At 42.9% G+C, this 15,811-nt stretch overlaps 1 protein-coding gene across 3 annotated transcripts in view; it reads left to right on the forward strand.

Moving 5' to 3' along the window:
* The window catches only part of LOC127575480 (cullin-9), a 163,884-nt gene that overhangs the window by 92,178 nt on the left and 55,895 nt on the right, over positions 1 to 15,811 (forward strand). For all 3 annotated transcript variants that reach the window (XM_052025410.1, XM_052025412.1, XM_052025411.1), the window contains 6 exons: positions 3,709 to 3,880; positions 6,360 to 6,465; positions 9,936 to 10,031; positions 10,235 to 10,410; positions 12,030 to 12,163; positions 12,826 to 13,011. In XM_052025410.1, the coding sequence (XP_051881370.1) occupies positions 3,709 to 3,880; positions 6,360 to 6,465; positions 9,936 to 10,031; positions 10,235 to 10,410; positions 12,030 to 12,163; positions 12,826 to 13,011 (870 nt within the window). The remainder of the gene's footprint in view (positions 1 to 3,708; positions 3,881 to 6,359; positions 6,466 to 9,935; positions 10,032 to 10,234; positions 10,411 to 12,029; positions 12,164 to 12,825; positions 13,012 to 15,811) is intronic.

The raw sequence follows: 15,811 nt of genomic DNA on the forward strand, positions 1-15,811 counted from the left end.
GGAGAAGAGAGAATGACTGGGGTAGGAGGGGTCTTTGATTATGTTGGCTGCTTTCCTGAGGCAGTGGGAAACGTAGAAAGAGCCAGATCTCTCGAGGAACACAGTGATGTAGCTGTAGGTTTGTCAGTGCAATAAAAAAGAACGATCTTGGGGATCCCTCAGGAGAATTAACAGAACAGCATGACAGCAGCAAGGTAAGTTAACCCAGGCCTAAAATATATCATGTCTGATGGAATTAGAGGTGAAGAGTCTCTGTAAGGCATCCGTGTGACCACCTCTTCAATGTACAATTTCAATTGCTACTTTGCAGCCAGGATACTTGAGTACTGAAAGCAGAGCACCAAAAGGGAACCAAACTGATAGCTGAATGAAGATATGTGAGCTGTGAGGAGACCTTGAAGAACTTTTGGATTGTTTGTTCTGGAAAAGGGATGGCTTGGGAGCATTCTTAGTTCTTAAGGGAATGGATAAATTGAGATTTCCTCAAAATCTAGAACAAATGATATATGGTCAAACCAGAAGAATGAGGGGTGGGTTAATGGGGGGGGTGGGGGGGCTACTCCTGCTCCTGTGTCTTGTGCACTAATGGAGTTAAAAATGTTGCTTGAAGTGATTTTGTGGCATCCTGAACTTAACAGGCCTGCTTTACAAAATTTATTATCACACATAATCATTATGGCACAGAAAGCTAGCATTTTAGCCCATTGAGTCCATGACAGCTCTCAGTAGAACAATCCCACCAGTCCCATATCCCTATTTCTTTTGCATTGCCCTCAAATTATTTTCCCTTGAGATACCGAGCCAAATTGATTTTGAAAGCCCTGCTTGACTGTTCCAATCATCATTGCAGGCAATGAGTTTCAGGTAATGACAGCTCTGTGTAGAAGGGAACCTTTGACTTTGGTCTCATTCGGTTCAGCAATTTGCTGATTCTGGCATAGAAATACAGGGATTTATTAGTCTTAAATTTTCACAATGGGAAGACACTTACCGCTGACCTCTTTCCTTCAATGTGAGGGAGAAAACCCTGGGATATCCCATAAGAAAACCTCCTTTGTCCAGTCACAATTAGTTGCAGTATCTACAATTCTATCTTGTAGTAAATTGGTTTACTATTGTCACGTACCGAGGTACAGTGGAAAAACTTGTCTTGCATGCCACCCATACAGATCATTCCATTATAATGGTGCCTTTAGATAGTACAAGGGAAAACAATAATGCAGAATAAAGTGTTACGGTTACAGAAAAAGTGCAATGGAGGCAGCAGACAATGAGGTGCAAAGCCATAACGAGGTAGATTATGAGGACAAGAGTCAATCTTATTGTAATAGGGGACCGTTCAATAGTCTCATAACAGTGGGATAGAATCTGTTCTTGAGCCTGGTGGTACGTGCTTTCAGACTTTTGTATCTTCTACCTGATGGGAGGGGGGAGGAGAATGACTGGGGTGGGTGGGGTCTTTGATTATGTTGGCTGCTTTACCAAGGCAGTGAGAAGTGTAGACAGAGTCCATGGAGGGGAGGCTGGTTTCCATGATGTGCTGAGCTGTGTCCACACCTCTCTGCAGTTTCTTGAGAGCAGTTGCCATGCCAAACCATGATGCATCTGAATAGGATGCTTTCTATGGTGCATATAATAATTGGTGAGGGTCCAAGGGGACATGCCAAATTTCTTTAGCCTCCTGAGGAAGTAGAGGAGCTAGTGATGTGGCGTCTATGTGGTTGGACCAGAACAGGCTATTGGTGATGTTCACTCCCGGGAACTTGAAGCTTTCAGCGATCTTGATCTCAGTACCATTGAGGTAAGCAGGAGCATGTGCACTGCCCCCTTTCCTGAAGTCAATGACCAGCTCTTTTGTTTTGCTGACATTGAGGGAAAGATTGTTGTTACGACACCGTGCTCTCTATATCCTTCCTGTACTCTGACTTGTCATTATTTGAGATTTGGCCCACTACAGTAGTGTCATTTGCAAACTTATAGATGGAGTTAGAGCAGAATCTGGCCAAACAGTTGTGAGTGTGTGGGGCACTAATGTTGAGAATAATCGTACTGGAGGTGTTGCTGCCTATCCTTACTGATTTGCGGTCTGTTGGTCAGGAAGTCAAGGACCCAGCTACAAAGGGAGGTTTTGAGTCCCAGGTCTAGGAGTTTGGAGATGAGTTTGTTTGAAATTAGTGTTGAAAGCGGAGCTGTAGTCAATAAACAATAGTCTAACGTAGGTGTCTTTACTGTCCAGATGCTCCAGAGATGAGTGTAGGGCCAGAGAGATGGCATCTGTTGTAGACCTGTTTTGCTGGGAAGCGAATTGCAGTGGGCCGAGGTTGTCTGGGAGGCTGGAGCTGATGTGTGCTATAACCAGCCTCTCAAAGCAGTTCAGTGGTGGATGTCAGAGCCACTGGGCAGTAGTCATTAAGGCATTTTACCTTATTTTTCTGAGGTGCGAGAATAATAGTGGTCTTCCTAAAGCAGGTGGGGACCTCAGATTGAAGGAGGGAGAGGTTATAAATGTCTTCAAATACCCCTGCCAGCTGATCTGCGCAGGATCTAAGAACATGGCCAGGGACACCATCTGGGCCAGATGCTTTCTGTGGGTTCAGGTGCATTGGAGGCTGTCGGGGTGGGTGGTGACTTTCCAACCCCCTTCTGTTCAAAATGTGCACAGAATGTGTTATGCTCATTAGGAAGGGATACGCTGATGTTGGCGATGCTGCCCGATTTTCTTGGCATCCCTGATAGCTTTACAGAGGTCGTATCTCGATTTCTGATTTGAATGCCACAGACCTGGACTTCAGTAGTGAGTGGATCTCCTGGTTCATCCATGGTTTCCGGTTTGGGAACACCCAGATTGACCTCTTTGGTACACAGTCCTCTACACAGTTGCTGATAAAGTCCGTGACAGTAGTGACATACTCAACCAAGCTGGCTGCTGAATTATTGGACGTAGATCAGTCTACCATACTCGTTCACCAAAGTGTGGGTGGGGGTTGGCTTGGTAGGCATCTTTGATGGTTGCACATCAGTACATTGAGGTAGTACAAGGGGAAACAATAACGGAAAGCAGAATAAGGTGTTATAGTTACAGAGACAGTGCAATACAGGCAGGCAATACGGTGCAAGGCCATAACAATGTAGATTGTGAGGTTAAGAGTCCACCTTATTGTACTAGGGGATCATTCAATAATCTTATAATAGCGGTATAGAAGCTGTCCTTGAGCCTAGTTAATAAAATGTTGATTAGAGGATTTATTGTCATTGGAAGTTAAGAATAAGGTAATGAATGTGAGAAATTTTTGAGACATGTTCATCTGAACAGGGAAAATGGTGGCAGAAGCACATCATTGCAGAGCAACATACTAATGTATTGCCATGTAGCACCATTGGCTTAAGTGTGTCTCCTTTTGTGGAGCATTGCTAAATAATAAAATGACCGTTGGTATATTTGCTTTTAGATTATCACATGCCGAGGGAAATATTCTTAAACCTAACAATTCTGTGGTGGCATTTATGAATTTCTTGAGCAGTACTGATCTAGATTAGGAAATTATCTAGACCACTCGATTTGATCCTTGTCAGCAGTCTTTAATACCTTTATACAGTTTCTGAGAAATTTTGATCAAACCTGAATGTATTTTAATCCTGCAGGAATGTTCTGCAGCATCGTTTCCCTGCCTGGCGGTTACTATGTTCCTTCCTTCCTTCCTTGCGTAGGTTCTAACGTGGAGCTTAAAGAGGACAAATGTTGGGAGAAAGTAGAGGTGTCCTCCAATCATCACAGAGCGAGCAAGCTAACTGACAAGAACACCAAAACGTACTGGGAATCAAATGGTAGCACAGGGTCCCACTACATCAACATATACATGCACAAAGGGGTGGTTATCAGGTATGTTTCTGCATGGGCTCAAGCTGGAGGCACTAAGATGGAGTTAGTTGGTTTTGTATGCCGTAGATTGTCACTGTTACACCACTTTAATGTACATTTTCTCTCCCTCTCTCTTAAAACTTTGAATCTGTCTTAAATAAAGAGAGGGATTAAAGGGTCTGTTTCTGTGCCGTACAACTCTGACTCTTGATATGAAGGAGAAGGAATTGAAAAATTGGATGATCAGCATAAAGTAAGAGGACATCTTAAGATGAATAACATCTTTAAAAGTGGTTAAATCACTAGACTACAAGTTAGTCACCCTAATGTTGATGTAATTTTGAAAAAACTTCCAAGATACAGTTTCTCAACATTTAGCAAAGTCATACAGCATGGAAATAGGCCATACAACCCACGACTTCCACGCTGACCAATGGACACCATCGGTATTAAACCCATCTTCCAGCCTAGCCTTCTGTGCCTAGGCGATTCAAGTGCTCGTCTCATCACTTCTCAGATGCCATCATTGATTGCTTCCACCACTCTCTAAGTTGGCGCATTCCAGGTGCTCACCACTCTAGATGCAAAAGGTCCCCCTCAGGTCCCCTCTAAATCTCTTGCCTCTTACGCTAAATTTGGTTTTATCTACCTCTGATACAGGGTAAAGTTTCCTGCAGTCTATCAATATCCTCATAATTTTATATGCCTCAATCGGGTCCTTTTTTAACCTCCTCACCAGGGAAGCAGACCTAACCTCTCTGGGCTCTCCTCATAATTGAAATTCTCCACCTCGAGCAAAGTCCTGGTGAACCTCCTCTGCACCCTCTCCTGCGCTGTCATATCCTTTCTATAGTGCAACTTCAATGACCTTTCATCAGAAGAGGTGGTCAGGTCTGACTAAGTTGATTAGATTTTTTGAGGAGGCAATAAAGAACGTCAACAGTAGGTTTGGTTCATTTACACTGATTTTGATGAATTGTGTGGCAAAGTATCTTATAGCAGACTTATCAAGAAAGTAAAAATCTATAGGATCCAGGGAAAAATAGCAACTTCTTTCCAAAATTGACTCAGTGGTAGAAAACCAAGTTAGCTGTGGACAAAGTTCTGCCATGCTTGAAGCATTTATATACAAAGTGCTTGTACCCCAGTCACTGAAAGCAAACATATAGGTTTAGCAAGTAATTAAGAAGGCAAATTGTATGTTGGCTTTCATTGCAAAAGAACTTGAGTAGGGCAATAATGATGTCTTGCTACATTTATATGGGGCCTTGTTGAACTATAGAACAATATGGCACAATACAGCCCTTTTGGCCCACCATGTTGTGCCGCCCTTCAAACCACACCTATGACTATCTAACCCCTTCCTCCCACATATCCCTCTAACTTAAATTCCGCCATATGCTTATCTTACAACCTCTTTAACTTTTCCAATGTATCAGCCTCCACCACCACCCCAGGCAGCGTATTCCATGCACCAACCACTCTCTGGGTGAAAAACCTCCCTCTGACATCACCTTTGAACTTCCCACCCAATACCTTAAAGCCATGTCCTCTTGTTTTGAGCATTGGCGCCCTGGGAAAGAGGCACTGGCTGTCCACTCTATCTATTCCTCTCAATATCTTGTATACCTCTATCATGTCTCCCCTCATCCTCCTCCTCTCCAATGAGAACAGCCCTAGCTCCTTTAATCTCTCCCCATAGTCCACACCTGAGACCACACCTGAATTATTATGTGTAATTTTGATCTTCTAACCTAAGAAAGGATATACATGCCATTGGGGAGTGCAACAAAGTTTCACCAGACTGATTCTTGGGATGGTGGGACTGCTGTATGAGGGGAAGTTAGGTTGATGACATTTGTATTCACTGGAGCACAGAAGAGTAGGATGGAATCTCATGGACCTAGACTTAGAACCGTACAGCACAGGAACAGGCCTTATAGCCCACAATGTCTGCGCTGAACGCAAGGCCGAATTAAACTAAATCTCTTACGTCTGTATATGATCCATACTTCTCCATTCCCTGCATATTCAATTAAACTAAGTCTCTTATGCCTGTTTATGATCCATATTCCTCCATTCCCTGCATATTCATGTGTCCATCTAACAGCCTCTTAAACACTGGTATCGTATCTACTTCCACCACTATCCATGGCAATGGAAGTTTAGAAGAATTTGACAGGGCTGGACAGACTTGATGTTTCTACTGGGTTGGGTTTCAAGAATGAGGGTTCACAATCTCAGATTGCAGGGCAAGAAATTTAAGACTTGGATAATTTTTTTCAATCAAAAGGTCATGAACAATGTGGACTTCACTACAACAGAGGACTATACAGGCCAAATTGCTGAATATATTTAAGAAAATAGATTTCTAGATGCAAAAGGCATCAAGGGGTAAGGGGAGAGAGCTAGAATATGGTATTGAGGTCAATGATCAGGCATGATTGTATTGAATGGCAGAGTAGGCTGATTTTGTGATGTGTTCTTTGTCTTGTCGCAGACAGCTGACCTTAGTGGTTGCAAGTGAAGACTCCAGTTACATGCCAGCTCGTGTGGTGGTAATGGGTGGGGATGACCCCAGTAACATCAATACAGAACTAAATACAGTAAGTACTAAGACATGCATTCTCCATCCAACCTAATGAATTCTGTGAGGGTATAGTTACAGCTTCCAGTACAAAAAACTTCTGCAGTTGTTTCCATAAACACGTAAAAGAATATTCTGTGGTTTCTTGCAATTATTTTTTTAAACCTGATAGTTTCAAAGGCATAATTACTTTTGCAGATATCTTTCATTGCAAGGTGCAGATTTGAAGACAGTGCAGCCAGTAGAACCACTGCCTCAGCCTGAAACCCGAGTTCAATCCTGGCCTCGGGTGTGAGAAAGAGTCATAGAGCTATACAGCACAGAAATGACCCGAAACATTGATTATCCATTTCCCTCCACAGATGTTGCCTAACCCACTGAGTTCCTCCAATAGTTTTGTTTTTTTTGCTATAGAAACAGGCCCTTTGGCCCAATTTGTTGGTGCTGATCAAGGTGCCTTCCTGAGCTAGTCCCATTTGCCTGCATTTGGCATATTTCCCTCTAAACCTTTCCCATCCATGCCTTTTTAAATGTTGTAATTGTACCCGCCTCTACCATTTCCCCGGCACTTGTTCCACATACCCACTGTGTGAAAATCTTGCCCCTGAAGTCCCCTTTAAATCTTCCCCCACTCACCTTAAACCTATGCCCTCTCGTTTTAGACTCCCCTACCCTGGGGAAAAGACTGACCATCCGCCTTAGCTCTGCCCCTCAGGATTTTATAAGTTCACCCCTCGGCCTCCTTCATTCCAGCGAAAACGGTCTAATCCTGTCCAGTCTCTTCTTATAACTCAAGCCCTCCAGTCGCAGTCACATCCTTGTGAATCTTTTCTGCGCCCTCTCTAGCTTGATCATATCCTTTCTGTAGTGTGACGAGCAGAACTGAACGCAGTATTCCAGGTGTAGTCTCACCAACGTCTTGTACAGTTGTAACGTGATGTCTCAGCTCTTGTACTTAGTGTCCCATCCTTGCCATGTCTTCTAAGCTATCTTGTCTACCTGTGTTGCACTTTCAGGGAACTATGTACTTGTACCCCTAGGCCTCTCTGTTCTACAACACTCCCTGCTGCCCTGGGAAAGTAGCCAATATAATCAAAGACCCCTTCAACCATGGTTATTCTCTTTTCTCCCCCTTTCCATTGGGCAGAAAATACAAAAGCTTGAAAGCACACACCATCAAGTTCAAAGACAGCTTCTATCCTGCTGTTATAAGACTCTTGACCGGACTTCTTGTAAGATAAAGATGAACTCTTGACCTCGCAGTCTACCTCGTCATAGCCCTTGCACCTTATTGTCTACCTGTACTGCACTTTCACTGTAACTAACACTATATTCTGCATTTTGTTATTGCCGTTCCCTTTATACTACCTGGATGATTTGAAATGATCTGTATGGATGACGTGCAAAACAAAGTTTTTCACTGTATCTCGGTACACGTGACAATAATAAACCAATTACCCAGGGCCCTGTAATGTACTATATAAGCCTAATGTATTGGATGGTTGTTTGATCGCACAGACTCAGTGGGCTGAAGGGCCTTTTTCTGTGCTCTATGACTCCTGAACGTAATCTAAGGTTTAATTTTTGAGATTTCCCTTTCTTTAGAATTCAAATGCACATTAGCACAAAGTCATTCATTGTTAGATCACTGGACTGGGTTCAGTCCTGCTTAATTTGATTGTTTAAGCTGTTTTATTTTCTGTTTTGAAGCTTGTTTGTCATGGAATTGATGGGATAAATGGCTGTGCTTAGTGCTGTAAATTTCTGTGATGTGATTAACATAATCAGTTTAAACTTTTCAGATATGTATCTCTGGCTTGCATGTTCCAGTGATGCATTGAACAAATCTCTAAGTTCTATCACAGCATTCTTTCCATGGAAGCATTGGTGTTCCAAATTGTATGAGGTAGTGAGGAACATCAAATTTGATCCTGTGCTGTCCTTACCCAGCCTCTAATTTGCAGATTCTCTCAGGATGGTGAGATGCTGCAGTGTGTGACTGAGGAACAACTGAGCCATGGCTCAATTTCCCTTCCCATCTTGAGCTGTATAGATTCAGAATGTAGTCAGAGTTGAAGTTGAGTTTATTGTCATATGCACAAGTACGTGTACAGTATGCAAAGGTGCAATGAAAAACTTACTTGCAGCAGCATCACGGGCACATAGCATTAGAGTCACAACGTTCACAAGAAAAGTCAGTTAACCATAAATAATACAAAATTATACAAGAAAGAACATAATTAGAACAAAAACAAAACAAAGTCCATTGTAGTGCAGAGCGGTCATAGTGTTGCTATGCTGGGGTGGTGATTAGGTTTGTACAAGTTGGTTCAAGAACCAAATGGTTGAAGGGAAGAAGCTGTTCCTGAACCTGGTGGTGTGGGACTTCAGGCTTCTGTACCTCCTGCCGATGATAGCTGCGAAAAAAATGGCATGGCTTGGATGGTGGGGATCTTTGATGATAGATGTTGCCCTCTTGAAGCGATGTCTCCTGTAGATACCAGTGATGATTGGGAGGGATGTGCCCATGATGTATTGGGTTGAGTCCACTATATATAAGTTCATCTGATGTACATGCAAGCACTGAGCCACTGGAAGAAGTATTACTTATTTTTCAGTTTCATTGCCTTCCACCTTAGAGGTTGCATGGAGTGGAATAATTGATCTGAGATTTTCTGAAAGCTTCCGTCAGAATGTGTTTAACCATTGATTTGAGAATTGGAACTCTCTGAAGATTGACATGAGCACATAATGAAAGTGACCATGCCACTTAAATATACAGTAATGTTGAACTCGCATTTAAGTCAAGAACAGTTAACTGGTCCTTGGAATAGTATAAGTGTGAGCACATTGTTGTAGCAGAGTTGTTCATCTGGTTTCTCTGCCAGTTATTAGGATTTGAGAGAATGAGATTCTTCTGTCCATTATGTGGATTTAAGGGAATGAGGTTCCTCTGCCCATTATTGGGATTTAGGGGTACTGTCAGAGTAGTGCATTTTGTTAATGGCAGACACCACACTCGTTGTGCATTGGTGGGGGAGGAAGCAAATGTTTAGGATGATGGCTGGGGTGCCAATCAAGAATGGTCCCTCTGCTCATTATTAGGAATGAGGTCACTTTGTTAATTTATTGGGATCTAGGGAAACGTTGCTCTATTCAGGTGGTATGAGGTTGCTAAAGCTACCATGGCATTAATGCAGGAATTGTAGATGATTCTCTTGCGATCCCAGGCTTTATTTCTTCTAGTAAAAGATGGGCTTTGTCAATTCTGCTGATTGGATGCTACTGCGTGCATAATACCTGAGGCCTTCCTTTACATGAGTCAATGAACAAAAGGCATTTTGTTGTGTAAATTTGTAAGTTCGAAGTAAGTGGTGAGCTATTAACCTTTAACATTTGATGGTCAGCAGTCCTATTGAATATTCATCATTGACTTGTGAGGCACTGCACCTTGCTCTGCCACCTGCTGACCCTGCCTTTGCTCTGCAGGTGAATGTGGTTCCCACTGCTAGCCGTGTTTTACTTCTGGAGAATATGACTCGGTACTGGGCAATCATCCAGATTCGGATCAAGCGATGCCAGCAGGTACTATGACTACTTGGAGCCTAGTTGTGTCATAATTGTTGAAGTCATAATGAAGAATTTCTTTCTCTAATTTTGTCAAAAGAAACCCTTCAAATGTTCTGATTTATTGCCCCATTTGCTTACAGGCTGTGCAGAAATGTTATTGAAATGTGTAGCCAGAGCTGAGCCTTACATCTGGTTAATTTTTTTTTCCCCCAAATCAGGGTGGAATTGATACTCGAGTTCATGGATTTGAAGTTCTGGGACCAAAGCCAACCTTCTGGCCAGTGTTCAAGGAACAGCTTTGCTGTCGGACTTATCTCTTTTACACAACGAAGGCACACACCTGGTGTCAGGAGATTCAGGAGGACAGGATGCAGTTGCTGCAGCTTTTCAACAAGTAAGTGATTTATTGAGTGTGGGGCCAATACATTTCACTGGTGCATTCACACCTGATTCAGGAAGTGATTTGGAATCAGAAACAGAAAATGCTGGATGGATGGTACCTGAAGAGAGAAGGATGGATTAATGTTTTGTGTATTTTAAGTCTCTTGACAGAGGAGTTATCTATTCTCCTCATGCTTCGTGACCTGCTGAGAATTTCACACTTTGTCAATTTTAGTTTGTTTGCCAGAATCTATAGTTTCTTCCATTGGGTTTATTTTGGCATAGTAGAATCTGTTGTCATAGAGTTGTATGACACAAAAACTGGCCCTGTGGCCCACTGTGTTCATGTGGGCTGTTTTGCCCATCTATATTATAGTTTTTTGGAGACATGAGAGACTGTAGATGCTGAAATTTGGAACAAAAAACTGCCTGATGAACCCAAGGGTGTCAAAGGGTTAGTGAACATTTCAGGTTGAGACCCTGCATCAGGACTGAGAGTGTAGAAAGGAGAAAGTAAGCATAAAGAGGTGAGAGGGAGGAGGGAAGAGGTGGAGTCAAGAGACAGTGGCTGGTAGGTGATAGGATGAGACACAGAGAGAGAAAAAAAGGGGGCAGATGGAGCCGGGGAGGGGAGAGTGGAGGAAGAGACGAGAGGCTGGAAGGTGAAAAATGGGAACAAGAGGCTGCAGGGGCTGGAATCGGACAAGTAAGGAAGGTGATAAGTGAAACCAGATAGGGGAGGGATGAGGGGCAGATGGAGCTCTTTGAGGGAGGAGATAGGAGAAGGTATAGTGTGGGAGTGATGGGCAGATGGAACCAGGAGAGAGAGTGAGAAGGTGGAGAGACCAGAAGGAGTGAGAAAGGACCACAGGAAGTGTGGGTTACTTGAAAAAGGAAAATTCAGTGTTCATACCATTGGGCTGTCGACTACCCAGGCAGAACATGAGGTGCTGTTCTTCTAGTTTGCGTTTGGGCTCACCTTGGCAGTGGAGAAGGCTGAGGACTGACAGATTGGAGTAGGTATGGGAAGGGGAGTTGAAGTGGCAGGCCACCAGGAGGTCAGGATGGCCATTGTGAACAGTGTGCAGGTGTTCTGCAAAATGATTGCAGAATATTGTACCAAAACTATCTGTTGGAGGTCAAGCAGCATCTGTGGGAAGAAAGGAATTGTCAACGTTTCACTCATATCCCCTCTCCACTCTCAGTCATGATGGAGGGTTTTGACCCAAAACGTCAACAATTACTTTCCTCCCACAGATGCTGCTCGACCCACTGAGTTCCTCCAGCAGATTGTTTGTTGCTCCAGATTCCTGCATCTGCAGTTTCTTGTGTCTCAAGAGATTTATTTAATTGAACTAGTTAAGTTTCCAAGAGTCAATTTAAAAAATACTTAGTGGCTTTGGGTCAAGTCTTAACAGATTTAATTTTTCAAATTTTATTGGAAAAACTCTTGGCAGCTTCCTTAATGGGGCAGAGTCACTGTGAGCAATGCAATGTTTTAACTTTTGGTAAAGCAAGAAAAACTGCATCCCTTTCATTTGAGAAATGTCCTTCATGAAAATTCTTCAACCAACCAGAAAGATCAGTATTTGTAATAGATGAAAGAAAAATGATGGCTTCTTCTCTTTGCAGGCTAAACAGCGCTTTGCGACACGAGCAGATGTTTGCTGATCGTTTCCTTCCAGATGCAGAAGCAGCTGAAGCATTAGGGCGGACCTGTTGGGAGGCCTTGATCAATCCGATTGTATTCAGTATCACGGCTTTGGGTATGTATTTCAAAGCAAGGTACAGTGTGTGAAGTTCATAACAAATTGATGTCAACGATGTTCGTTTTATTTCCTTGTGCTATCTTCATGGCACAATACCTTTCCCAGAAGTGAAAAGGCAGAGGTTCCAGGTAACCTGCATTGACACAGAGTGATTAGGAAGGGAAATGATCTGTGGCAAGCTGTACTTAAAGGGAAACCCATATGGGCTATAAATTTAAACAGGAATAATATGGTTGCTTCGATAAGTAATATGTTACTGTGGTGGCAATGAGAAGGGCAATGGGTTTAGACCAGGGAGAAAGTGGCATGAGAGGGAGGTGTAGTGATGGAGGGGAAACTGGCACAAACCTGATAGACCAAATTGCCTCATTATATGCTAAGGCATTCTGATTCTGTCAGTGGTGTGTATTTCTCGTGGGGAGACCAGTTTGAGGTGAAGAGATGAGATCGAGATATTATATATCATTGAACGTTTCAGGTAAGGCAATTTAAACACTGTGTGTTGATGCCAGTTTAGCAAATATACCTCATGACAGCAGGGTATTTGAATACCACTGGTTTAGCTAACCAATAGATTAGCTTATCAAGTGTCTGTAAAACAGTTATCTTGCATATTTATCTTGATTCCATGGTTATAATAAGTATTTATCTTGATTCAGACAACATTAATCCCAGCCCATTATCCTGGCTACTGACTGAATACCTGGAGAACTCCGAGATCTTGAAACAGGGAAGGGGCCATGCAGCCATATTCAATTCCAGAGTTCGGCGTCTCTGTCACCTTTTGGTTCATGTTGATACCAGCCGGATAGAAATCGAGGAGCTGAAACCAGCCACTAAACCTGGTAAGGCCATGAATAATTAGTTAAATCAATTTTTTGCTCTTAGAATGTGAGTGCCACTACCAAGGCCTTACTTACAGCACAACTTTAATTGCTCTGAGGATTGAGACATAACCATAGTATGGGATATGAGTAGGATATCAGTACTTGGCGAATGATAGTGAACCATTTAGGGTTTTCTGATAATCTGGAGGATTTTATCATTTTATTTGGTTCCATTCCACAAATCAGAGTGAACTTAATTTCCCCATGTGCCTTGCTGTGATTTCAGTTTATAACCTCTGACACCAAGTCCAGTACTTGAACCACAGAATCTAAGAATAAGAAGAATCCCAAAGAGTTTGATGTGAAATGAAATATTTTTAAGTGTAATCACTGTTGGCATTATTACTCATAAAGTTATACAGCACAGAAACAGGCCTTTCTGCCCAACTCATCCATGCTGACCAAGTTGTCTACCTGAGCTTGTCCCATTACCTGTGTTTGGCCCATTTCCCTCTAAACCTTTCCTATCCATGTACTTGTCCAAATGTCTTTTAAATGTTGTAATTGTACCCGCCTGTACAGCTTCCTCTGGCAGCTCGTTTCATGTATCCATCACCCTCTGTGAAAAAAAGTTGCCCCTCGGGTCCCTTTTAAATCTTTCCTCTCTCATCTTAAACCTTTGCCCTCTAGTTTTAGACTCCCCAACCCTGGGAAAAAGACTGAAAATTCACCATATCTATGTCATTACATTATTTTGTCGTACCTGTAATTCCTGTTCCACTACACTTGAGGGAAATCAGGAGGGCAAAGGGAGGGTATGAGATGGATCTGGCAGGTAAGGTGAAAGAAAATCCCAAGAGGTTCTATAGCTATATTAAGAGTAAAAGGGTGGCCAGGGAGAGAGTAGGTCCCCTTAGAGAACAGCAGAGCCACCCTTTTGTCTTGTGCTATAAGAGATGGGTGGGATTTTTAATGAATATTTCTCCTCTGTGTTTACTGAGGAAAAAATCATGGTTACTCAGGAGATAAGGGAAACAAGTGGAGATGTTTTGGAGTACATTCATATTACCAGGGAGGAGGTATTTGCAGCCTTACAGCATATTAAGGTGGATAAATCTCCAGGGCCTGACTGAGTGCATCCTCAGAGTTTGTGGGAGGCTAGAGAAGAAATTACGAAGGCCCTTGCAGAGATATTTGCTTCACCGTTAGCCACCAGTGAAGTTCCCAAAGACTGGAAGGTGACTAATGTTGTTTAAAAAGGTTAGCAAGGACAAGCCAGGGAACTACAGGCCGGTCAGCCTGACATCAGTAGTGGGGAAGTTACTGGAGAGAATTCTGAGCGACAGGATCTACCAGCATTTGGATAGACAAAGTTTGATTAGGAAGAGTTAGCATGGCTTTGTGTGTGGAAAGTTGTGCTTGATGAATCTTTTAGTTTCTTTGAAGACGTAACCAAAAGGGTAGATGAGGGTAGGGTGGTTGATGTTGTCTATTTGGACTTTAGCAAGTCCCTTGACAAAGTCCTACATAGTAGGCTGCTCTGGAAGGTTAGGTCCCATGGAATCCAGGGAGAGCTAGTTAGGTGGATTCAAAATTGGCTCGGGAGGTAGGAAGCAGAGGATGGTGGTTGAGGGCTGTTTCTCGGAATGGAGGCTGGTGACTAGTGGTGTGCCTCGGGTTGGTGTTGGGACCCTTGTTATTCATTATGTATATAAGTGGTTTGGATGTGAATGCACAAGGCTTGATAAAGCAAGTTTGTGATGACGTAAAATTAGGAGGTGTTCTTGATAGTGAAGAAGGTTATTGTAGATTATAGGGGGCTCTCGATCAGTTTGGGAAGTGGGCCGAGGAGTGGAAAATGGATTGCAATACAGATAAGTGTGAGGTGATGCATTTTGGAAAGTCAAACCAGTGTAGGACTTGTACTATGAATGGTCGGGCACTAGGGAGTGTAATGGAACAGAGGGACCTAGGAGTACAAGTGCATAGTTCGTTGAAAGTGGCGTCACAGGTAGGGTGGTGAAAAAGGCGTTTAGCACGCTGGCCTTCATCAGTCAGGGCACTGAGGATAGGAGTTGGGATATTATGTTGCAGTTTTATAAGTCATTGGTGAGGCCACACTGGGAGTACTGTGTATGGTTTTGGTCACTCTGTTATAGGAAAGACAGGGTTAAACTGGAAAGAGTGCAGAAAAGGGCCTGAGTTATGGGGAGAGATTGGCCAGGCTTGGTCTTCATTCCTTGGAATGTAGGAGAATGAGGGGTGGGCGACCTTATTGAAGTGTTTAAAATTATGAGAGGCATAGATAAGGTGGATGATAACAGTCTTTTCCCCAGGGTGTCCAAAACTAAGGAGGATAGGTTTAGAGTGAGAGGGGAAAGATTTAAGGGAGATCTGAGGAGCAACTTTTTCACGCAGCGCCTGGTGAATATATGGAATGAGCTGCCAGAAGAAGTGGTTTAGACAGGTACAATAGTATAGTTTAAGAAGCACTTGGACAGGTACATGCAAGGGCGGGGCTTAGAGGGTTATGGGCTGAACACAGGAAATTGGGACTAGTTGGGTGGGCACTGTGGTTGTCGTTGACTGGTTGGGTTGAAGGGCCTGTATCTGTGCTATATTGCTCTGTGACTTAACTACAGTACCACTGGCAATGGGTTTATAGTTATCAGTGCAGATTAAGGGATCGGTTTTTTTTTCCAAAGAAAATGCTTTTGTCATAAATCCCTTGTGGAACTGAATTTAGTATATACTGTTGGTTCTGGACAAATTGGCTTTATCGTATATCCTACGTTCACACATTAAATTTTAAGTTTCT

The sequence above is a fragment of the Pristis pectinata genome, chromosome 10 (assembly GCF_009764475.1).
Source record: "Pristis pectinata isolate sPriPec2 chromosome 10, sPriPec2.1.pri, whole genome shotgun sequence".
Taxonomy (NCBI): domain Eukaryota; kingdom Metazoa; phylum Chordata; class Chondrichthyes; order Rhinopristiformes; family Pristidae; genus Pristis; species Pristis pectinata.